Consider the following 25,262-nt stretch of genomic DNA (forward strand, 5'->3'; position numbering starts at 1 on the left):
ACATCCATCCATCCATTTTCTATACCGCTTATCCGTCGGACAAACTCCACACAGAAGAGCCCAGACCAGGATTCAAACCTGGAACCCACTTCGCCTCGTATGAGGCGACAGTCCTAACCACTGCACCACCGTGCTGCCCAGGTTTCGACATCTAAATTCTAATTACAATTGAAAAAGCAAACAGATATGGATGTCTCTTGTTCAGTTGTTCCATGGTTCAGTGTAATTAACCACAAATTTAATGGAAAATATATGAAAAAGCTGTATTTTCAACAGAATTTTAGCTCACATGACCAAGTCAGCATCGGACACAGGACTCTTCCCTGTTATTATCTTCCATCCTAAATGATGTCAATGCAGCCTACTGAACATCCAGCTCATTTGTAACATCCAAACTTTTTTCCATCCTTGCAAACTCTCCTAAACTAAACTGTCCTTGTCTCCCAAAAAGGCTGTCCTTGAGCCTTTATTCAATCTCCTAATTATTTATAGCAGTACTTCACATAATGGTGACAGGAGATTCTGGTGACGGACAAACATTTTAAGCGTTAATCGTGGAAGGAGGGACAGTCATGAATACTAACTCGAGTCCAGTGTTCTCCCAGCACAGGACAACTGTATCTGGATTGTGAAATTGAGAGGTGTGCTCGCATTTCCCTCATCCGGTTACATTTGGTGCAGAGTATGACCCACGTGTGCTCTGCGCATTTCTGTATATGTATATGTTTAGTAAGTATAGAAAAGGGTTTAGGCTTAGCAGAGATGGAAATAAAAGGTTTTTTGTATGCTGCTGGAGTCTTAAAGAAGATTACCATATAAATTAGAACAGCAATTCAAGGCACGGAGCACAGAAATCCCTCCTGTCACAAATTAATCAGCTGAACGACCGACCGGACGCAGATAGACCATGCTCTCCTCTCTCTGTCAAAGACCCAGAGGAAATAACTCTCTCTTTCCCCGTCTCTCAGTCTCTCTCGCTCTGTCTCCCCTTCTCCTTCTGTCTCCCTCCTGCCCTCTTTGCCTTTCTCTGTCTCCATTTTTCCACTCTTTCTCAATACCTCCTATCCACTCTGCCTTTCCCCCTCTCTCTCTCTGGTGAGCATTTTGAATCAGGATCACAGTGGGAAGTCAAGCTGCCTGCCTTGCTAGCTAGAGATTCAGCTACAGACACAGGTACACAAAAGGCTTGTTCGTTCTCTCTCACACGTACAGTTTGCTTGATGGCACAATGTCACAGACAAGGTTTTCGCCCTCTGCTCTTCAGTCTCTCTCCCTCTTTTTGCTCTAATAATTGCTCTCTCCTTTATTGTCTTTCCTGTTCAGAAGTAAAGATGATTATTTGGAGGGAATAAAGCTGGTTTGAACAAATGCATACTAACTTGAACTCTGCAGATTAGATACAGCATGCAGTAGAGCTTTGTGTATGTGTGTGTGTATTCATGCGCGTTTGTAAATATTCACGTTTTCTCTGGTGTCTACATAGCCTTTTTTTTTGTTGACCATGATTGGGCGAGTTGTCACATCATAACAGACATTTCAGTCTAATTCATGAATATCTACCTGTGGTGGCAGTACAAAAATACTCAGAAGATCACCATAAGTCATTCTTTGGGAACCGTGAACTATGCAAAATTTCATGGACATCTGTCTAGTAGATGTTGAAGTCAAAGTGTTTTGACACATTGGTGCCATTTTAAGCAACAGACAGGCTTGTGCTGCCCCAAGCAGTGCCCCGGATTCAGTGTTTCTGACAGAGCAGCATCGAACTCCACTCGCTTCACTGTTTCATTCAACAACTGCTTACTTATCTGGCCTACAAAACAGCACAAGGAAACCATATTATATAACTGGCTCTGCTCTCACTAATTATTGAATATAGAGCCTATATCTGGAACATTTTTCAAAATAGCTGTAAAAGTTCTTCACAGTGGATATACAATAGAAGCAGACCAAAGTTTAGATGGTGGGACTTTAGATTGTTAAAATGCCGCACTGGAAGGGGCTTTTCTCTATTTAGATACAGATGGAGGACAAGTGAAAGAATGACTTTCTGTTAAAGGGGCTGAGTCACTCTGTGCTACGGAGTCGCTGTGTTGTTGAGACCACGGGTCAGGCTTTTCTGTTCCCAGTTACATACATATTCACCAATTCCATATAACAGTTTTTATTAAATGACAAAAATACCACTGTGACTGTGATAGCACTAGCAGTAGTACGATGTTAATTTCCCAAAATCAGTTTCAGCTCAGCCTCAATGCATCAAGGCTGTTTTTGTGCAAAAGAGGGACCCATTCAATATTATGCAGGTGGTCCTAACGTTATGGCTGATCAATGTTCTCTAAGGATGTTTCACACCTGGCTTTTTTACAACTTTTGGAAGAACTTTTGGTCACAGCAATAGCACTCAGGACAAGACAAGTGGGTCGTGATTGCTGAGACGTTTGTTTGTCGTGTGAAAACAAACAAACCAAACACAGGATTTTATGATCTCAGATGTGATTTTAGCATGAACAAAAGCTAAACTACTAATGAATCCATCTGCTGAAGGATGAGTGAAATCTGTCGAGGAAGGAATCTTATCATTTTGTATAAGCTACATGTATCTATGTACAAAATGTAAAAACTACATACAGTTACTGTGAACAGCTGAAATGAGTTGTTTTGTGCATTATTGTCTGGGGCTGAAGGAAACTTTGTGGTGCTGCATGATGATTTGTCTGCAGAAACAACAACAGACTTGTCTTTCTATGTCTTAGATAGATTGATATACTTTATTGATTCCAGGCTGGGAAATTAGGTTTGATCTACTGTCACTGACCCTCATGAGCTTGGAAATTATTTCTGAATGATTTATTAATTAGTTTAAATGCATGAAGATCCTGAAAAGAGTGAGGTATACAGTTCTATCCTTAATGAAACTTATTTTTCCTCTAGTTTTGGTGGATGTTTTTGTGGTTTTGTTGACTTTGACTTTGTTGGCTATATGTTTAGTCATGTTGATTCTGAATGTGTGGCCCATCAGTATGTGAGGGTGTTTTTGAGGAAGAGAGGCTCAGTGTGCTAAAGAGAAAACACCATGAAGTCTGCTCTCTGACTCACACAGTGCTGCGCTTTCTTAAACTTCTTTATTCCCCTTTAAAATCAGCATGCCGTCAGAGGCTGTGGTTCCACTTGTCATTACAATGCAACTTTTTCATCCAGTCACAGCAGCACACATTTTTGTAAGTGACAGGTCTAGATTGCTCACGTTGGTGTCGGCTCTTCAGAAGCAGATATGGAAGCTGTCGAGCTCGTACTGTGATGGGGACTCTGCAGTCTGGATGCAATCCAGTCACAATGCTCATCCAGTTTGGGCAAAGCAAAGAGATGGAGACTGACAACCTGAAAGAGTGAGGGAACACACACATATTACGGGCAGAACTTGCAATGCAAATTAATGACAATTTATAAAACTAAAACAGTGTTTGTGCCATAAAATTCATCTGCCATGTTTTTTTTTTTCCATGTTTGATGCAGTACCCAAACCCATATGGTATATAGTACTACACACAGCCCAACACACCCTATAGAAAACTGATAACTGATATTAGTCTGTAACTCTATAAAAGACCATCATTTGTCCTAAATAATATAACATAAAAATAAATAAATAAATAAAATAAGAATATAACACAAAAAGATGTTGAAGTATTTGTATGACAACATACGGGGGGGGGTAAGAAACATACAGCACTATACAAAGCTAAGATGCCACATAACCAGTTAATTATAAAATCATACAGCAGCTGTGTTCCCCTAAGTTATACTGCGCTCATTAACTTATTATTCAGTTCATTTAAACAGCTTTTTAATGCATCTTCTCAGGCTCAACCTGTTTCATAATTAAAAAATAAAAAATAAGACTAAACTTTCTTTTCTTTGTGTATCTGCAAAATACCTGCACATTAGATGTGACTGATTAACACATAGCAGCAGAGTAACATCAGTGCAGAGATTTTTATTTTTTTTTTTTTTGCAAACCAATGACCTTGACACGATCGACAATATATTGCTTAGCCACACAATTTCCTGTCTTTAATGACAATGTCATTAAAGGACCCAAACTGAGTAAACATGATTCCTCACTGTGGTTGAGGCTCATTAACGCAAAGCTGTGGGCCTGTGTGGACCGAGTGATTAACACTGATCAATGCTCACCTCATTATGAAAACAAAGAGTAAAGCTTACACTTCTGGACTGAGGACAATAAATGTGCGCAAAAATGGATAGCTATCAAATAATATGTAAATCTGTTGGATGGTGTCAGGGGGTAGAAATTCTATACTGAGTGAGTGAGAAACATCATGACTTACTACTGTATAATAGATAGATTTGAACTAGAACTTAAAATCAAATTAGGCAAGTCAGGATTTATTTGTCACATGCTTTTATTTGCCACATGCTTGATTGTACAGGTACAACAGCAGTGAAATGGAATAGCAGCACTCCCCATCTGTGCAAGTGAGGTGACATAAAGTGACAACTCTTGTATACATATACATGTATATTTCCACTAAGAAAACCACTATGCAAATACATAGTGCTCGTATACAAATACACACATTATGTACAGTATATAACGAAGCAAGACAACACAGTATGTACCAATATAAAACACATTACTAGGAGAAGTAGGAGAACAGTTGGACAATGGGGATGGGATAACTCTGTCCTGGTACACTGCTGTAATGGTCTGTTCATGTGGGTGGCGACAAAGTGCATGTGCATGACAACCAGATTGTCTGTCAAGTGTCCATGGCCCATATGGCTTGTGGGAAGCAGCACCTTCTCAGTCTCTCTGTCCTGGCAATGAAGGTATGGAGCCTCTTCCCAGAGGGCAGCCGCTTGAATAGTTTATGGTTGGGGTGATGAATATCCTTATTGATTCGCTGTGGCCTGAACCTGCACTACCTGGTGTGTACGTCCTGCAGATTGGGTAGGGTGGTACCGGTGATACGCTCAGCACATTGTATGATGCTGTGGAGCCCATTCTTGTCCTTTGAGCTGCAGTTGCTGTACCAGGCAGTGATGCTACCTGTGAGCACAGACTGGATGGTAGCAGTGTGGAAGGTCTTCCACACTGCTGTAGAAATTTTGAATTTCTTCAGCTGCCTGAGGTGGTATAGACACTGCATAGCTGTATTACTGCATTACTGTAGTGGATATGTTGTACCATATTAAGAGATATGTACTCCGAGGTACGTAGCTGCACTCTCTCTCCACTAGAGAATAAACTAGTTAAGGTTAAACTAGTGTTTGTATATTTACTCAGTAAAATTTAACGTGGACTTATTATACAGAATACTTGATGGCTGAATGCCTTTGAAAATGTTTTTTGAAGACATATGCATATGGTAACAGTAAGAATGGAACATATGCAACTTTATATAGCTGTTCACATTCCTAAAATTTCATATCTGTGCCATATAAGAAATGCAATTTTTGTAGGGGGGTTGTCAGCCCTTGAACTGTACAATTTGTTACCAGGAGATGAGAGCAATTAAAAAAAGGTGACAACTGATTCATTCATTGAATTGTTAAAAGAAATCAACAGCCTTCTCCAGACCCACTCAAATTGCTCACAATGTCTTGGCATAGATGATCATGGCAGGTTGGTGTCTTTCATGACAAAGGCCTAACCCTAACCCTGCTGTTCTCAAGGTCACTCTGTCAGTGTGTTTTCTTTTTATAGATGCTACATATGTAACGTGAATACTTGCAGAAATGGGAAACAAAGGCGGTTGGGGGGGGGGGGGGGCAGAAAGGGATCAAGAGGCGAACAAAGAGATGTGCTGCAATGCTGAAATATGATGGGAATGAAAACACAAATAAGAGATGGGAAATGACTTCAGACACAAAGAGAGATAGCCAACATATTCATTTCCCCTCCCTCCCTATAACACTGCATTCACAACCTCCTGCTGCCACTCATGATGTAAGGCTGAGGCAATTAACCTCCTTCATCTGTCATACACTTATGGCTTTGTGTATGCGTAGCTGTGTGCACTTCTTACTTGGATGTGAGTGTGTGTGGGTGTGTTTGTGTATGCCTGCATGTTCATGAGCATTAATGTGAGGTTACACTTTGTGTTTGTGTGTGTGTGTGTGCGAGACTATGTGTTTGTGAGTGTGTGTTTCAGATCAAAGATAAAATCCCACTGCCTTTCACCTCAGGGAGATGATGTCATTCTCTACACAGCAGGAAGTGATGCTGGCAAACAGTTGACTTTACTCACGATAATAAAATAACATCCTTTCCTTGCAGCTGCAGTATGATGTCATTTGTCATGTGTTACATTTCACAACATGCAATATACACTTATTACTTAATTAGTAACTCACAGCACTTTTATATTGAAGCAGCTGATAGTACTCACATTCTTTGCAGTGGGAGATTTCATTATTTTGATGAGCTTTGTGCTTAAGTACATGTTTTAGTTTCCTTAGAGCAGATTTACTCAGGGGATCACTCCTGAAAATGAAAAATATGTTGTTTAGATACCACCTAGTTACAGGAGATAAAAATGAATGATAAACATGTTCATTCTTTGACTCTTTGATATCTGTTTAAAAGGTTAGAGACCCCAGATCTAGTTAGAAATCCAAGGGCTCACTTAAGCTGGTGTCAAGGGAACTTGTCTAATTACTCACTGCCTCCTGGTTATCCACCCTGCTGCCACTGACAATCTGATCTGGCCGTGTAGCCCTCTAATAGCCAAGATCATACCTCAGTCACGCCTATTAACGACAGCTTGCGCCTTATAGGGTTGTTAAAGTTGCTATGATCAGATGAATGTTTGTTGTTAATTTTCCCAAATGGATATAAACTAGATAAACCTCAGAACACTTTCAGATATCGGGCACACAGTAACTTAACTTTTCACAGCCAAGTTATTTACTCAAAAGAAAGAAATGTCCAGATATTTCTGTATTTTGGTATGCTGATTAAAACTTAATTGCAAGAATTAAGCAAAGGCAAAGCAACAACTCATAAATCATAAATCAGCTTTTACTTTACCATGGAGCCAAGGCTAAGTGGAGTATTATGCCAATTAAGAATTTAGTCAAGAGGAAGGAGATCAGCCCGGCCAGGGCTAAGCTTCTCTAATCTTCCTGCCGCAGGTAAGAGTCCTATTCTAAAGTTGCGTTTGTCCCATACGGGGTGTGGTTACTCAAGCCAATCCTTACAGCCAGTTGGTAGGGAGAGTCGAGATCTTCTCAGCAGTCAATCCTGACAGCAGCATTTACAGAATACACAATCCAATTTTTCAGTGTATTCCTTTTTGGTGTTCCGTCTATTTGAAGTTGCTGCCAGTCTGTTGAGGTCCTCAAATGCTGGTAATCCCTCCAAGTCTGGACCGTCTCCTTGCCTTGTAGGTTCTCAGTGTGCAGCACATGAACTCTCAGAGGCTCAGTCTCTGACCCTCTATCTTTATACCTAAATTTGGCCAGTCCTCCCTCTCCTGATTTTGGTAGCATCTATTTCTGCCCAGACTTGAAGCCTGTCACGTGCACATCGCTGTTATCTCAACCATTTTTCCAATACACGTTAAAGCAATGCATACTACCGCAAGGTGGTAACTCTAGGTAACAAATGTTTAAATAAAACATTTTTTGGAGTTGCTAAGTTGTGTATTTTGTCATAGTTCCCCCTGCTTTCAGTCACGATGCTGAGGTTTAGGCTAAATTTGCATCTAGGTCGGTTTTATCTTTACACAGGAAAGAAAACAGCAGCATTTGCTGACTCACAGATGTGTAAATCAAGGTCAGCTGGAAATACTATGTGACACGTTGAATATGAGGGTTATCAGAAACCTAGCACGCCTTCTTTCCCCTCTTGAGAGAGAAGAGACAGAGAGAAGACACTTTTACTAATGTGACAGTGCCAGATAATTATCGTCATGTAGCCAGGAGCCAGTTACTTAGACACTCCTGAGCACAGATACTGCCGCCATAGCACTCATAAACACATAAACACACCGTGTCCTAACTGTTGATGGTGTTAAGACTGATTTGTCGAAGGGGCTTACGTTTACATTTACACACAGACACGTGTAGACACACACAAACTAATTCATACAAACCCACAAAGACAGATAATAGAAGCTGTAATTACAAAGTCGCTGTTCAGCCGAGGGTGAGCGACTGAAATGACAACGCCTCATTCCAAAGACACACACACATCTAGTGATGTTTTACCACAAATGCTGCTGTAATTACAAGCATAGAGGAGAAAGAGAGGGGTAGATAAGTGCAGATATGGTGAGAGATGGACACTTTGAAATGCACAAATACACAACATATAATTATGTTAGTACATAGATTAGGTCATAGACACTTTGGAAGATGAAGGTCAATAAAAATTATGATGTGTGGATCATTCAAGGTTATCACAGTTTGTGTGGGTGCATGTGTGTGTGTGTGTGTGTGTGTGTGTGTGTGTGTGTGTAAAACCACTCAAGAAATCAAAGTGCTTTGCAACAAAATGTGATGATTTGCCTCTTACCCTCTGTGTCCTTCCTTCTTTAAAGGCTCAAACAGATGTACATGTGTGTGTGGCAGAGCGAGTCTCTGGAGAGGGAAAGCTTTTGTCTATTCAGTTGCCGGCGTGTATGTGTGTGTGTGTTCGCTTGTGTGTGTGGCAACTGGCAAAAAGAGTGAACAGTAATTGGAAGGCAGGAGAAAACTCACTTCATTTTCTTGGTTGGCTGGTCACTGTATGGTGAATTCAGGTGAGGATTAAAGAATGGGAGAGTGGTGCAGTGGGATTTTGTATAAGTGATTTACTGCCTTTGGTACATTTCTTGGTTTTTTCTTTAATTACAGCTAGACAGTGGTGACATGTAACAGCAAGTTAGTGGGTATTTTAAGTATTAGAACAACATTTCAAATGCATCACTCATGCAATTAAATAAACAGGATACTAACTGGAGGTTGGGTATGTGTCTGTATATTATTTTATGCCAAATCTGTACACACCTGAACTTTCAGTCAGTCAGTCAAAATCACCAAAGAACAACTTACATGATCAGTTATTCATTTTAAAACTATTTATGAAATGACTTAATCTCCGGCGTTACTGAGGGCCAGATTAACCCGCAAGCAAGTCCAGGCACAAAACGTGTTTACACAAGACAGTCAAAAAGAACATGAGAAACAAGTGAATAAACTTTTCTCAAAAAAAAAGAAGGCACCTTATTCACCTCAGAAAACCTTCACCTTGTAGCACTTGCCAAACATGACCGAGACAGGACCAGGTATTTTACGTTTTTGCCCTGGAGTTGTCTTGGCGTCTGTCTCTCCTCCTGTCTGCCTTCTCTGTTTTTCCTTTTTCTCTGGATTAGTTTTCATGTCCTCTCTCCCTGCTGTCCTCTTCAGGTGTTTTGTGGAACCTGTCGTCATGTGACGCCCTAAAGATGCCCATCATCCAGGACGCCCTGGCCGTGCTGACCAACGCTGTGATCATCCCCCACTCGGGCTGGGACACCTCCCCGCATACACAGGAGGACCGCAAGCTGCACCTCCACTCCTCCCAGGTTCTCCGCAACGCCACGGGCTGCCTCCGGTCAGTGTCACTGTTTCTCCGAACATTAAGGAGACAGAATACTTTCTTTCTACCGTGTTTTTGTTGTCATTGTAGAACAGTTAGTATTCATACATATTTAGAATAATATTTCAAGAGAAATTGCTCATGTTGCGGAGATGTTTCGCTGTTCACAGTCTGCTATTACGAACAGAAAAAAAGTCTCTTAGTTCAAAACTGACTATTTTTAGACAGTGTTATTTTTACCACTGTACACAGAGAACTGACAGACTTAACTACATTTAAGATGACTCACCACTTGGCTTTAGAGCTGCTGTGGCTTTCATTTTCTCACTTGAGATATGCTGCTAGTCATAGAGTACAGTCTGGAAGTAGTAGGACGGTGACACATATTTTGTGTTTTGTTTTGGCTCCTTACTACAGCAATATCCAGTTAGATATTTAAAAAGTATTTAAAAAAATGTCACAAAATTTTCGATTCATTTATCTATCAGTGAAATTCATACCTTACTTTGTATACAGGGTCATGGTTAATGCCAGGATCCTGTGGTCCATGTGGTGCTTAAATTATAATTGAAACTTTTTAATCTATAGCCTGCACTTAGCAATGTGGCATCAGATGTTTTTTTTTATCACTTTTTGTCCACTTTTGAGGAATGACATATTGAATGCATTTGTTTAAGAACTTTTCAAATCACTGAAAATGTGTCCCGTTCCTGCACCTTACTAAACACTTCTTACTTGCATTACATCATTACATAATGTCTTTTAGGCTACTTGGGGGAAACAAGCTGCAAACACAATGTCAACATATTGTCATCTTATAAAATCAATAATTAAACATATCAGAAAGTAACATTTACTGCTAAGAGAACATTCACATTGCGTCATGAAACAGATATCTGGCTCTCTGCTCCACTACATCCACCAAGCCCGTGGCTAACTTAGTCTGTCTGCTGCTTGGCACTGGGCAGATGGTGGGTGTATCAGAAAATGTGGTTATTGTCCATGGATTGATTGCATTAATGTACAGTGCAGTATACCTGGTCACTTGTGTCTTTTTCTGTGTTATTTTTTATTATTAGCTATTTTGTGGTTTTTAGTGGATTTTAACTGACCTTGCTCATTCTTAGTAACGAGGAACTTACAATAGAGATGAGAGGTGTGGATAATGAAGACATGTTCGATAGTGGTGATGTCAGACTGACCTCACAAACTAATACATCATCTGCCCTTAAACACTATAATTAAACATAATGTCTGTGTGTGTGAGAGAGAGAGAGAGAGAGAAAGAGAGTGAGAGAGATGCTGAGACAGCAGTCTCTCTTAGCTCTCCGTTCTGCAAAATTCAATAAAAATGCTCTGCGGCTCTGATAACAGTGTATAGAAGTATTAGCTTTTGTAATTCTATTTTCTAAATGCTTTCTAGTGTTTCATCTCCAGGAATCCATTGTAATATTGTTTTGTATCGTGACGTCTGCCTTAAAAGTACACACATACTCAACCTGTAGCCTGCACACTTCAATAGAGGTCACTCGGAAGCAAATCCTACCTTCCACCCAAAAATGTTATCAGTATTTTATGTCCATGTTAAATCATGTTTAGTCTTTAGTCCATATTTAGGAATATGGATATAATGAAAGCATCCCGTCCAGGTAATTATGATACAGATTTTTAAATTCAAAATTGCTTATAACCCTTTAAAATTACAGAGATATTGTTGCAGAGTGATCAGTGGGGCATTTTATTCACATTTTTTCTTGTTAGATTATATATTAGTATTAGGAAAGTGTTAAATGTCTCTAAATACACTTCAGCCAGTAAGACAGTGGAAGACATTAAAAACAGTTTCATTTTAAAGGTTTTTTTTTTTCACATCTTAAGCATCTTAGGTCTTATTTATTAAAATTGTGCTGCGAGTGTGGTTTGATCATGTTTGACTGGCAATATAAACCAACAGAAAATTGTCTGTTCATCCCATTAGCCTGGTCCCAGACCTTTGAATCAACACTCACAGCTCAGAGTTTGTTCTTGTCACATATGTTTAAACTTGCTACTGAGTTGTTTGGTTAAAAAAAAAAAAAAGAAAAAGAAAAACAACAACAAAAAACCCACTAATATTCACCTCTCCCAGTGGCTAAAATGAACACTGGCTGAATACAATAAACTAAATGACAACTGAATCAATCATCCGTTTTTAAGAAGCTAATTTGGAGACAGGTTTTCATGGCCTTTAAAACTACGCTAATCATTACATATTTATACACAATATTTGTATTGGCATGTTGCTCTCAAAGTAAACTCTCAAAGTGTTACCAGGACTGCATGATGAAATTTGAAAGTCTAAGTTCATAAATATTTCTAACCAAGATACATCGGCTGTGTTCCAGAGAGTTTTTGATGTGTTGCTGGTTAGCCTGAAAACATTCACAAAATTGTATGTATTTGTCTTTTTACTTCTTGCATAGAGCTATCATGCTTTAGTTTGCTTTGCTGTAACGTTGGATATCTGAAACAGGTTTACATGTCACATTTCTAAATATTTCTTTGTGGAGATGTGGCAAAAGTGCAGCCCAAGTTGAGCAAGTGACATTGAGTGGGATTACTGCCTTGACTGTGTTTGCATCTGTGTCTGCAAGGTTGTCTGGCTTCCAGTGTTTGTGTGTGTGCGTGTGCATGTGCAGGCCACTGTGCGTCTCTGTATCTGACTGCATGTATGAATCATTAATCTTAACTGCAATATGTTTCTTCACCTTTTCTCTACACATACCGGGTGCAAACAAAGGCTTTAGTTGCATGTAACACTGTACATGCCATGTGTCTGGTTGTGTGTGAGCGTGTGTGTGTGTTGCAGGAGATGGTGGATCAGCTGGAGATGGTTTGTGGATCAGCTCCCTAAACTCGAAGGACTAATTCATCTTTCTCACGCCTCGTTAGGGATTGCTGGGAGTCTGATTAAAGATTGAATATTTCATGACGGTTTGGTATATTGCTGGCCACCTGCTCTCTCCTTCTCTCTCTCCCTCTTTCTATTGCTCTCTTTCTCTTTTGCTCTCTCTCCACATCTCCTATTATCCTCCTCGCTTCTCATTTTCTCTCTCTGTCTCTTTTCTCTTTAGTCACCCTGTTCTCGCTCGCTCCGTCTCCATCTCCTTCTATTACTCCACATCATATTATCCCCCATTTATCCCTTTCCTTCTTCTTCTGTCTCGCCCTATTCCTTCCTTTCTGAATCTCACTTTCACACACTCTCACACATACTTTCTGCGTCTCTTTACCCACCCACTGCTTCACTTGCTGTGTATGCGCATGCTGTTGTGCCAGCTAACAGGAATTGCTGAAATTTGTGCTTAGAAACCTGAATATGAATTATTTGCATCAAATTTGCAGGTGTGACACAAATTTTGCAGCAACTCATGCAGGGCAGGATAAACCACTTTGTTATTTACAAAACATTACATCTGCATGGTGTAACTGTATCCATGTAAGTGATCTTTATTCCTCTCAAGTGTCACTATATCAGTATGCAATCCACTTATTATGTATTTAACCTGTTATGTCAGCTCTTGCAGTCACACAAAGGAGGGCAACAGGTGTTGTTGTAGCAGATCTGATCTGTCCTCGGTGCATGTATTGAATGATCTGTGCGGGTGAGAGGACACAGTGAACACAGTGGACTGTGAGCTCCAGTCTTTTGTTACCCAGTTGGTGCTGATTTATATAAACATCTGTTTGGGAATACGAAGGTGAAGGTGACCCTTGCTTTATTAAGTGATCTGGACCTCTTCGTTATTTATGTTTTGTGTATACATTTTTTGCATTACTAAATGTTACAGTCTGATACGTGTGTGTCTTTGCACAGGCACCAGGAATCTCCTTTCTCTTGTAGCTGTATCCATTAGCGGGTGTAATAAAGGAAAGACATGAATTATCTGGAGCGATAATTGTCAGGCTAGCTAGCTCTGAGTAAGGTGACCGCAGGCTCCCAGTGCCATTAAATTGATAAGCAGCGTATGCTAGTCAGTAGAGAAGCTGCAGTACTTTGCTGTTTGGAGACAGGCCAGAGAAGAGCAAAAACACATTGGTGGTGAAGTCACTTGAAACCAGTATCTCAAGCACACAGTGCCCAGGGATTGAGGATGCTCTGATCTGAGGACTGTTTAGTTAGTCTTAAGATCCTGTGAAGAATAGCCTCTGAAGCAAGAAAAGGTGATTAAGAGATGAGCAATGCTGGGTCAGCCCAAAAACACGTAGGGTCCTTATGCAGTTGTCAAAACTTCCAGCTACTCAGTGCTTTGAGGGTGCATAGTAACTCTAATGAAAGAGAACTGTACAGAGAGGAGGTGGAACAGAAGGTTACATTGGCTTATTTGTACTGTGTGACTCTGTTGTAGTTAATCCTAATCCTGCCGTGGTGCCCACGGTAATTAAACATTTGTCTCACTTGCAGTTTATCTATGCAGGTCATCCACATGTTTGTACTAGCTGATGGATAGTTGTTATAGCATATAACACTTTTGGTGTTTTTGGCCATCCTCCAGGCTGCTGCGGGAAAGGGTTTTAATCAGACACTTCAAATGTCAAGTGCAAATGGGGCCAAAGGTTCTTTTCTTTTCTTTGTGATTCAACGTGACTCCTCATAATAGCAACAGAAGACATTTTTCCTGTTTCGGTGAGGCTCTTTTGCTTTGCTAAAAACAACATTTTGTCGTGAAAGTGCTAAAACAAGAACTTTCTGAATTACAATTTTCCAACATCACCTACACCTACCCCTCCCTTGTTCCCCATTGTATAGTCCTCCAACAGTGCTGAACATATAAGAACAGTAGATTTTCTTATATACAGTATCCATTCCGTGTGCATGCAGCAACAATATTAAAACCTCTGACAGAAGTGAAACACATTGATCTCTTAATGCAAAGTTCTGCTGGGAAACCATCCATGTGGATGTTACACATAGCACATGCCACCCAGCGAAACACCGTTGCAGGCCACGTACACAGTGTTTCTTGATTGAAAATGGCTGGATTGGAACTCAAGTCAAACAATCACAAACAATCAGGGGAACCCAGTAGAATCCTGCTTTTGATTATAAAATTACAGACAAAGAAACAGTCTCCCCTCGTTGTTACCAAAAGGGTGACAATTTTTTGTCAGTGCAGTTTTGCTCACAGTAGTAGAACTACGTGGATTAATCAGATTGTGTTCTGTTTAAAGGCTCCACCAGTACATGCATAACCTTTTTTCTTTAGCACTGCGTTTTTTTTTCTCGTTATTTACATTCTTCATACTAAAAGATCGTAGTAAGAGATAATCTGCAGCCCTGTAGCCATGCAAGGGGAAGGCTTCAGAGGGATTAATTAAGCCAAATTGACTGAGATTAATCCAGTCAATTGAATCCATTAACAGGTGGTATTCATTATAAAGGAAATTTGTGAAAGAGAGGAGTACATAAAGTGGTTTTAAGTTCCATTCGAGAGCTTTTATTGTGATGTGTCGGCTTGTGTCCTCAGTCAGACACTGCAATGTACAGGCGAGTATGGCTTTCAGTCAAAAGCCAGAGGAGATCCAGACTAGGACACAGCAGCTTGTGAGGAAATTGGAAAATTCAAGTGATTATTTGGCTGTGCATTTTAAATATGATTATAATTAAAAAATTGAGACTCCACTGAAGATCAAAAACTTATTGGTTTCTCTGTTCACCACTGACCACCATATGTATTTTTCCTACAATGATGGGGATACTGGAGGGGGAGGGACCTTGCACCTCTATTGCAGATGTGGACAGCCATAGTGGTGCAGCACAGCCAACCTTGCAGATTTTGAAGAAGAAGTGTATAGCCGCATGGATATACTGAAGTAATTTTAGCCATGTTTTTCAGTTGCCTGTCTCACGCACATCTCATGGAACAGATATGCATCAATTTTAAACAATCCAGCTTTCTGCATAAGACTCATCACAGTTTGCATTTTACTAGCAAAAGTGTGTTAAACAAAACATATATACACAACACACATATCTCCATCTGTGGATGTGTAACCACAGTGATCCTATTGCGACCTCCCAGCGCTTCCAAAACACACTTCCAAACATACTAACAGAGTTTGTGTCTGCATTGCTGAAAGCTTGCAGCAATCCCTGGTGCTCTACAGTAGTAGTAATATTAAAAGACAACCATAACAAGTAAGAGTATTTAGGCATTATCACAGTTTACATAAGTAAATGTATCACTAGCATGTATGATAATGTATTTAGTGTTTAGTTGTGTGATTAAATGTATTTAATTGTGTCGCACTGCAGCTGTAAAACACCACACCCCGTACCTTGAAATCACAGAGCTGAGACTTAAATGGTGAGGACTGTTATTAAAGACATGGGACAACAAATGCAACTAATGGAGTTTTGGCAGCTTGGTGCCATTTCTCACTGACACTGAGAGTGCAAGGAGCTCATGTTTAATAGTCTGACATTTAAAGGGCATTACACTCAGAGTCTCTTCTCTCTGTCACACAGGCAAGCATACACCTGCAGTAGCACATATCAGTATGCTTCAACATACGCATGTGTTCTCACACCTGTTTTTAGATGGACTTTTCATTGATTGATCTTACAGGAATGTGAGTTCTGCAGGCGAGGAGGCCCGGAGGAGGATGAGGGAGTGTGAGGGTCTGACAGACGCTTTGCTCTACGTCATCCAGACTGCTTTAGGGAGCAGTGAGATTGACAGCAAGGTAACTCTCTCACACACGTACAGCCCACTGTCATTCACACATACTTACACATGCACATTGCCTCTAGCTCACGCACACAAAATCACTTCAATAAAAGCACATGCACATACAAGCACATGCACATAGTGTGTGTATGTGCACGTGCATAATAAAAAACTGATAATTCCTTTATGTGTGTGTATGTGTCTCTCTGTATGTTCATGTGTAACCCAAATAAATAAAAAAACCCAAATATTAGTGGTTATTTTTAGTTTTGTAAAAATTAGTTTCATGATGATTATATGTCAAAAATATGTATAATTTACATAAATTTACATTGGTTATGTATACATGCAAATGTGTTTTATCTGTGTCTTTGCAGACTGTATACACTGAATATGCATATTATTTTTGAATAAATTATTTGCTTGTTGCTTGTATGTTAATGTCCAAGCCTTGCAGGCTACAACTTACACGCAAAAAAGTAAATTTCGCAAGTTTGTGTGTCTGTTCTCAGATAAGAACCTGCTGATAAATACAAATACAAAGACTTATATTGACAATCATCACAAATCACTGAATAATATCTTGAAACTGTAAAGTACAGTTTAACATATCAACGTTGCCAAGTTACCAGAGTAAGTGTTCAGACCATTGCCAAGAAAATATTAGAAAATATCAAAAAACTTACAGACAGAATGATTAAAGGTAATAAGTGCAAATACAAAAAATCCACTTTAAAATCCCAAACAGCCACATGACCAGTGACACAGAAACATTGCTATTGAGTGTGTGTGTGTGTGTGTGTGTGTGTGTGAGTGAGTGAATGAGTGAGTGAGTGAGTGAGTGAAAGTGTGCATTTATGTAAGCCTGTGAGCAACCATGTGTATCTGTTTGTGTGCGTGTGATGTGCTTGCATATGTGTTATACACATAGATGTGTTTGTTGGGTCTGACTATTGCCAAAGTGTGTGTTTGTGTGTGTGTGTGTGCGTTGAGTGGAGATGTGAAGTTTTTAATCCTTAGAAATCCTTCACAAGATCAAAGTCTCAGACTGTTGACTGTGTAGCCACTCACAACAATAGGATTAGTGTGTGTGTGTGTGTGTGTGTGTGTCTGTCTACATTATGCACACAGCATGTGTGTGTCTGTGTGCTCGTGTATATATGTTGTATATTTTACAGTCAGCATTGCGCAGTATGTTCATATATTTGTGCTTGTTTGAGAGCGAGTGTGTGTGTGTGTCTGTGTGCATATGTGTCTACAGGCTGATTTTTAGTGTGTATTTGTCTGTTTGCCTGATTGCCATCTGTCGTACTTTCATGTCTATCTCACTTCTTTCACGTCTCTCTGCCTCTTTCGTTCTTTCTCTTCTGTTTCACCATCAGACTGTAGAGAACTGTGTGTGCATCTTGAGGAACTTGTCGTACCGTCTGGCTGCAGAGACGTCTCACAGCCAGCAGGGGGGGTCGGAGGAGCTCGACGGTCTGTTATGTGACACCGGCGGGAAAGACGCAGAGAGTTCTGGATGCTGGGGCAAGAAGAAGAAGAAAAAGAAGGGACATGACCAGGTGGGAAAACAAGTTGGAAGAAGGGAGTCTTCAAATTCCCTCCTCTGTTTCCTTTGCTGTCTTTTTCCTCTAAGTTTCCTCTTCTCTTCTTTTGATGTTTTTCTTGATTTGGTCAAAGTGCTTCATGTGAAATAAAAGTTGTTGGCAGCCTCAGCTGAAAGTTCAGAGGGTTTCTTGTTTGGGTCAGGTGCTCACAAAGTGCTGCAGATCTAAGTAGTTAATAATATGGTGGATAATGCCTCTAAGCAGTGCTCTGATGAATATCCAGACAAGCTAATGGCCTGTGTTTGATCTCAGCTAAATGCTGTCTTCTTGCTAGTACAAAAAGAGGGCCAGCGCCTGTGAAACAGTGCACAAAGAAACACATAGATGGCTATAAGCTGCCATGATTAGTTGAAAAGATAATTGGTTGCCAACTATTTTGATAATCAATTAGTCATTTTGGTCATTTATCAAGAAAAACGGTGAAAGATTTGCTGGTTCCAGCTTCTTAAATGTCAGGATCTTCAGCTTTGCTTTCTACTTTGCAGTGTGCTACTTCTCCTTTTGTCATTTTATAGAATAAACAATTAACTATGAAAATAATTGATAGATTTATCAATTAGTGGCAGCCCTAGTCTGCTTATGTTGCTGGCTAACTACACATAGCATCCTACCTGTGTACTAAGTTCTGTGTATTATTTGTAGTTAAATAAATTTGGACTACATAGACAAACTTGTGGTCAATTGGCGCAATCAAAATGAAACAGAAGATTTGCTATGCACTCAGTCTGAATACCCATTTAGAGATACAGACTCAAAGACTGAGGGTGCGACAGAATTCAGACGAATATCAGTTCAGTTCACATCGAATCAGGCATCTCAGATGATATAATTTTATGATACTTGGATAAGACAACGATGAATGGAAACAGATCTCTCAGGAAATGAACCACTTCATTGTATGCCCGTGTAGCAGCAACTGCAGAAAGTAACTGCCTAGTCAAAGATGAGTATGCAAATTACTGGCTGGAAGCTTAACAGGCCCACAAGCTCCAGGGCTCGTGAGAGATGAGAAAGCCTGCAATTTTGAGTCACTGTATGTGAACAGGACTTTATCAAAGGAGACATCAACAAGCAGGAACATGGCAGCTAGATGCTAAGGTTACAGAGGGACGTTCACTCAGTGGAGGAGCTGATGCTCACGCCCATTGTTAGCTTAATGCTAACCGGTTACTTGGATGGGTGTTGTGTGTTTTCTGTGTTCTGTGTTTGTCTTCTTTACGTTATTTATGCTTTTGTGACTCTTGATGTGGCAGTCAGTTACTGCTGTTAATACTCTGAGTGAGACTTTGAGTGTTGACTCATCTTAGTCATCGTCTCCTCCCATGTTCCTTTATCTCTTTCTCCCCCTCTTTTACTTACCCTCTTATTTCATAACAATATACTAGCATCTTATAGAATTTTAATGACCACATAAAAATCTTCAGCGAGTACATAATGCATGAGGAATTGTGCATTAATGCTTTAGTGCTGTGACTTTATTGGTTGGTGTTTCCTGTCAGGAGTCCACATCAGGATGATTGAAGTAAAACAATAAAGCATAATAACAGTAGTTCAGATATAACGTTGTCATCTTGAGCCTTTATTATAGAGCACCTACTGTGTACTCTCTAAGACACTATCCCTACCATTTTATGTTTTCATTTGTATCATTTTGTTACGCGTCTTGTGTCAGAGCAGGTGTCACTGTTGTTTTGTTTCCAAATGGAGGACTCGGTATTTCATTTTGTAATTCAACTCTCTGCTGTTTCTACTTCAGAAACATTTGCTCAGTTCATCCTTGGTTCAAACCATCTCTAGTCTCAAATGAATATTTATGAATGCACTGCAGCTTTCTTTGATATTCATGATGTTTGAGCTAGAGTTGTTTTCCACGTCAACTACTGATACTCACCTGGCACCTGGATTATATATTAGTCACGGCTCCAAAATAAGGCACATGTATCAAAAAGAGCTTGATGATGCGATAGAAATTTGTGTCTTCAAAAATGTCTTAATGTCTTAATTGAATACTTTCTGTTGTTCTGTGCAATGTCATGAACATATGCTACAAGGTTTTTACACAACGGGACCAGGAGATTGTAGCTGTGCAGATTAAACCATGTGTGGCACTCCGCTTACTGACTACCACAAAATTCAGAAATACCAAACCGGTTTAGTGTTTCTCTCTGGACTTCCAGCGTCTGTCCATCTGTTGCCAACAGGCAGGGTTTCATCGTCTGTTTAGTTAAAAAATTTGTGCTCTTGTCATTGTAGAATTGGCAGAAACCATACGGCTGCTTTGGAGTAGGCTCTAAACTCTTGTCATGCTAATAAGCAATCAGCATCACATTCTGGTTGAGTGGAAGACGTCTTTTACAACTTCTAGTGAAGCTGTGGGGATTGAAAACCCAACACTTCCGGTGGATCAGAGAGGGTGAATTGCTCATTAGCCCTGCATGCTTTTTTGCCCCTTTCATTTTCTCAAAAAGACAGATAAAAGGAGATTTTTAAAAATGCTAGTGATGAGCCCGGCCTTTAACTTCCATTTGTCAAGCGAACCCTTGATGAACTTTTTGCGTATCCAAGCAGAAACAGGGAGATGAAGGATCTCAAAACTCACTCTGGGATCAGATTGTAAAGGGACAAATCATAACTTCTTCATAATGATAATATGTAACCCCCACCACCACTACCATCACAACCCCCTCCTTCCCTCTAACCGTCTGTCTCCATTCCAGTGCAGCTGTGGGTGATTACTATGAAGTAGCGATTGGGGAGCTTGTTGAAGAGGGCAAAACTCTATCAATTGTGGGGTTATTAGAGGAGAGGAGAGGAGATATAAAGGGAGAGTAAGGGAAGCTGGGGCAAATGGTGGGGTTGAAAGAAGCATGATGGAAGGAGAAAGTAGTAGAATAATAAGGTCAAAGACAAACAGGGAAGCAAGAGAAGACAATATGTTTTGGTTTTTCATTCAGTATGGTGTGTTGGCAATATTACAGATCCTTAACAGATGTCATGTGAGATTACATCATTGGAAATAGTGGTAGGAAGCATATGGTGCATTTCTTAATATGTCAAGCTGAACAAAACCCTGATGAAGTATATGTACTTGCTGACTAATTACATGATATCATGCTAAAAGACTTACGCAGGAGATATATTTACGATAAAGCAAAATACAAGTCTAGCTTTTGACAAGCAAGCCAGAGGTTAAAATAAGACTGTATTGTCTAAATTTTCAAAAGGTATGTTTCAATTTTGACCTTACAAGAAAAGGCTTGGGATGAGGACCGTCTGACAAACACAATCAGTGTCAGTGTTAATACAATATGGAAAATGTATGCTGAATCATGCGCAAAATAAAACAGATCTTCCAATCAATGATCACTGTACCAACATTATGCATCACTTGAGACCAGACTCGGAGAAAGTTTAAAACTTCAATAACTTAATTCCAATTTAATTTCAATAAATGAGGAAGAGGCCGAGGGAGCTGTTAAAACTGTGAGGGGTAACTAATGCATTGCTTTAACCATGTAATAGCATCCAAAAAGGCTAGACAACAACATAAAACTGTTTCTCAAAGATTACATTTATTTTTGAGAGCACTCGCGTAAGAACGTAACATTAGCAGAGTGCTAAATATTTTTCAGATTTATTAATAACATTCAAAAATAGATTTAGGACTGAAAGTTCTATATCTCAACCAAGAAAAGCAAGCAGGCAAGAAACTGAAGTAAGTGACGTGTTCCGTTTGTCTGTCTGTCTACTGGCCTCTTCAAGTCTGTTTCAGTACCATAGACAGCGCTGCCGTAGTATACGCTTTGCATGCACCCTTTATACACATCTAACAGCGCTGTCCATCGTTCTGAAACTACAGCTGAGCAACAGTCTCAACAGTCAGCTAATGATTTTATTGTTTTTGCTGTTTTCCCATAGATGGAGAAGAAAAAATAGAATTGAGAGGGCAAAGCGTTCTTGTACCCCTCTTGGCACCGGGCCTGAAAGAAATTACCGGGGAGCAAAGAAATTAGCAAAACGACAGCATGTCATTATCATATAACCCTAATATGATTCCATTAAAGAACAATAAAGAATAATGTATTGTTATTGGTCAGCCCTAGTCTGCAGTCCTGGATGAACAGTGAGCTGGCACCAGTGATCTTCTGTTGTATTTGAATTTGAATGTGTAGTGACCTTTGTATTTCTAAAAATATGGGTGATGCATATAACAATCAGTCCAATATCCAGTCTGGGGCAGCAGCTAATGATTACTTTTGGTACAAATGAAATTATTTTTTCATAATGCACCTACTAATCAACACACGTTAGTCAAATGTCAGCCCCGCTAATCTGTGTGAATTATATTGCAGTGTCATTGACAAATCTCCTGTATTCATGAGGCAGCGCAATGCACGCTTAATATTGATTAAATATACACACACAGTATGCGTGTGTATTTTTTAAAATGTATGATCAGTGCGGGAGGAAATGTCAGATTTCAATTACAGAGGATATAGAAAAACAGAATGTACAAATAGATGAATGCCACCTTATTTATACACTGTTTATGAATAGCAAATCTGTCCCCCTCCTTTCCCTTTTCTTGCCTGAGGCGACCATGCTGGCACTGAACCACTGTCAAACCTCACCTCACGCGGAATTCAAAATGCTTTTCTATTCTGAATCACGTCTCATCCTCCGCAGTGGGACGGCGTCGGCCCATTTCCAGACTTGGCGGAGCCCCCGAAAGGCATCCAGATGTTATGGCACCCCACCATTGTCAAGCCCTACCTCACACTGCTGTCTGAGTGCTCCAACCCAGACACCCTGGAGGGAGCAGCTGGGGCTCTGCAGAACCTAGCTGCTGGCAGCTGGAAGGTAAGGACTCAGAGCTGTGCTTGTGCCTGTTACTCCAAAGGGCATCTGTACAAGTGTAGTGAAGTTCTAGTGGGTGCCAAAAAGTGTTTTGAAAGTGAAAAATCTCAGCACACGGCAAAAATAACAGCTCAACAGCCCCTCGTTTTCTGATAATTTTGGGCTGTGGGATATCAAACTATTTCCTCATGTTTGAATCTACCATTTGTCACACATCTCTTTGAGATCACCACTTCAGACGCAGTAAATGATAATAAATCTTATTTTCATCAATATTTGTCGGATAATTAAATTAAACAAGAGACCATTTTAAAATGTCTTTTTTTTTCCAGCCTCATTGATGAAACGGCAGGTTAACAGACAGACATGCTGTCTGTCTAAAGGTTTCTCAGACAGCATGTGAACAGCCTTTGGACAAATACAAACAATAAACCTGCATTTGAGAGCTCGCTTTTCTCATGAAATAGAGATGACTTAGAAAGTGCTAGTAAATACAGTGTCATTGATTTGCCAAAGAGATACCATTATTATACTATTTGCTGGGGAAGTTCAGAAACCTTCAGAAAAACATTGGACCTTAAGTAAAGAATTTTTCTTATCATGCTGCTTTTTCAAAGGCCTGGGTCGGATGAATGAATGGAGTTCAATATCTGTCAAATTACTGTATCTTTAAACAAAAGAATACCTTTTTTAGCCATGTTAACAGCATAGCTCAACTGGCAATGCCTGTCTGTCTCTTAGTTAGCCCACCACTGAAAAACACATTGTGAGTTCTAGGTAGACTGCCTTTACTGTTGGATGGTCTGCAATTAAGTATGGTTCATAATTAATATAATAGTACGCTAAACCACAATGATGAATATGGTAAACATTATACATGCTTACCATCACATGTTTTGTGTTTGTCAGCATGTTAACACACCAATGACAGCATTATATGAAGAAGCTTCGACCATGTTGTGTCAACTTTGAATGTTGTGCCATGGTTTTTTTTTGAGAAAAAGAATAACACCAATGATTGTTAACTGAAATAGTATATAATGTAAATGTAAATGTATATAAAAGTAAAGAAGGAGTTGGCTGTAATGTGGTACATCAGTTCAAAAGATTGATCAGGGTACACTAGAAATAAGGAAAAAGGGATAAAAACAAATCTTTGACGCTCTGTCCCTCGGCCTGCATCCCTCTGTCCCGTCCAGTGGTCGGTGTATATTCGTGCTGCGGTGCGCAAGGAGAAGGGCCTCCCCATCCTGGTGGAGTTGCTGAGGATAGATAACGACCGGGTGGTTTGCGCCGTGGCCACTGCTCTGAGGAACATGGCTCTGGACATAAGAAACAAGGAGCTCATTGGTGAGTTGTGCATACACAGCAAGTGTTTGTCAGTGTTTGTGTCTTGTTTGTCTCTTGTACAAGCAAGACACAAACAAACACACACGCATACACAAGAAATTATTATTTGAGTGTCATTAAAACTAGTATAGTAATGTTCTTATTTCTGCTTTAATTGAAGCTAATGGCATTGATAACAAGTGCAGTTATACTGACCCACTTACAGCATCAGTCACTTTAATAATGAACATTATACTTGTTTAGGTAGAAATGTTTAGCAGTAATGATTAAAAAGGCACTGTTGAAATGTTATTTGCATTGTTGCTGTCGGGAAATGGATGACTGGCAGTGGGCTGGTGTTTTTATTTTGTCTAATTAAGGAGAGATAAATGTCTCTTTGACATTTCTCTGTTTATATACAGATGATTTCCTTTTTTTAAGCAGATAGTAGCGCTGCTCTGACCTGCTCTGATCATATTTGATGGTTGATTTTCCTTTGAGAGAGATCGAGTGATGTCTGTAATAAACTCTGCTTTTCTACTGGTCTCCATAGCAACTACCCCATGCCTCCTTCCACTCTTCTGCTCTGTCTCATGCTTGAGGCTCTGAGCTAAGCTGTGTCTACATGTGTGAACCCTTCATGTGTGTAGAGCGTATGGGTTGTAATGTCAGCCTTGTATCTCGCTGCCACGGGGCACGCTTGTATATTTTGATAAGACATGTTGTCTTGCTCTCACTTCTGTTGTGCTACCATGATGATATTGCATTAGAGACGCAGCATATTGTGTAGCTGCATCCTGAGAGCTTTTGGTGGTAGATGTCAGTACAGGTCTACTGTGTGCCAAGTGTTGTTTTGTTGCCCAATTTGATTGAGAGCTTCATTTTCAATGTGTGCTTGTAATATTGAGAATACTGCCAATACTGCAATTATATGACGATAACGCACTTGATATGTGTAAATTTCATTCGTTCTTTTCATGAGTTTTAACTCTGTATTCTGCAGCAGGCTATGTTACATTTTTCACATGTTATTATGTTTTTATATATAAATCAGAAGAATCTGGAGTGTATGTGCTTCCTGTCCCAACAGGAGTTTTACAGACAAGAAAACAAATAAAGTGGATGTGAGCTATCCATCAGTTGTGACATGCCTCCACCACCCCAGGG

The 25,262-nt window shown here is 39.9% G+C and overlaps 1 protein-coding gene across 10 annotated transcripts in view; it reads left to right on the forward strand.

Moving 5' to 3' along the window:
* The window catches only part of ctnnd2b (catenin (cadherin-associated protein), delta 2b), a 146,614-nt gene that overhangs the window by 110,839 nt on the left and 10,513 nt on the right, over window positions 1-25,262 (forward strand). For all 10 annotated transcript variants that reach the window (XM_046408255.1, XM_046408258.1, XM_046408257.1 and 7 more), the window contains 5 exons: window positions 9,418-9,604; window positions 16,198-16,315; window positions 17,682-17,864; window positions 22,596-22,769; window positions 23,966-24,116. In XM_046408255.1, the coding sequence (XP_046264211.1) occupies window positions 9,418-9,604; window positions 16,198-16,315; window positions 17,682-17,864; window positions 22,596-22,769; window positions 23,966-24,116 (813 nt within the window). The remainder of the gene's footprint in view (window positions 1-9,417; window positions 9,605-16,197; window positions 16,316-17,681; window positions 17,865-22,595; window positions 22,770-23,965; window positions 24,117-25,262) is intronic.

This window comes from Scatophagus argus, chromosome 13, assembly GCF_020382885.2.
Source record: "Scatophagus argus isolate fScaArg1 chromosome 13, fScaArg1.pri, whole genome shotgun sequence".
NCBI classification, from domain to species: domain Eukaryota; kingdom Metazoa; phylum Chordata; class Actinopteri; family Scatophagidae; genus Scatophagus; species Scatophagus argus.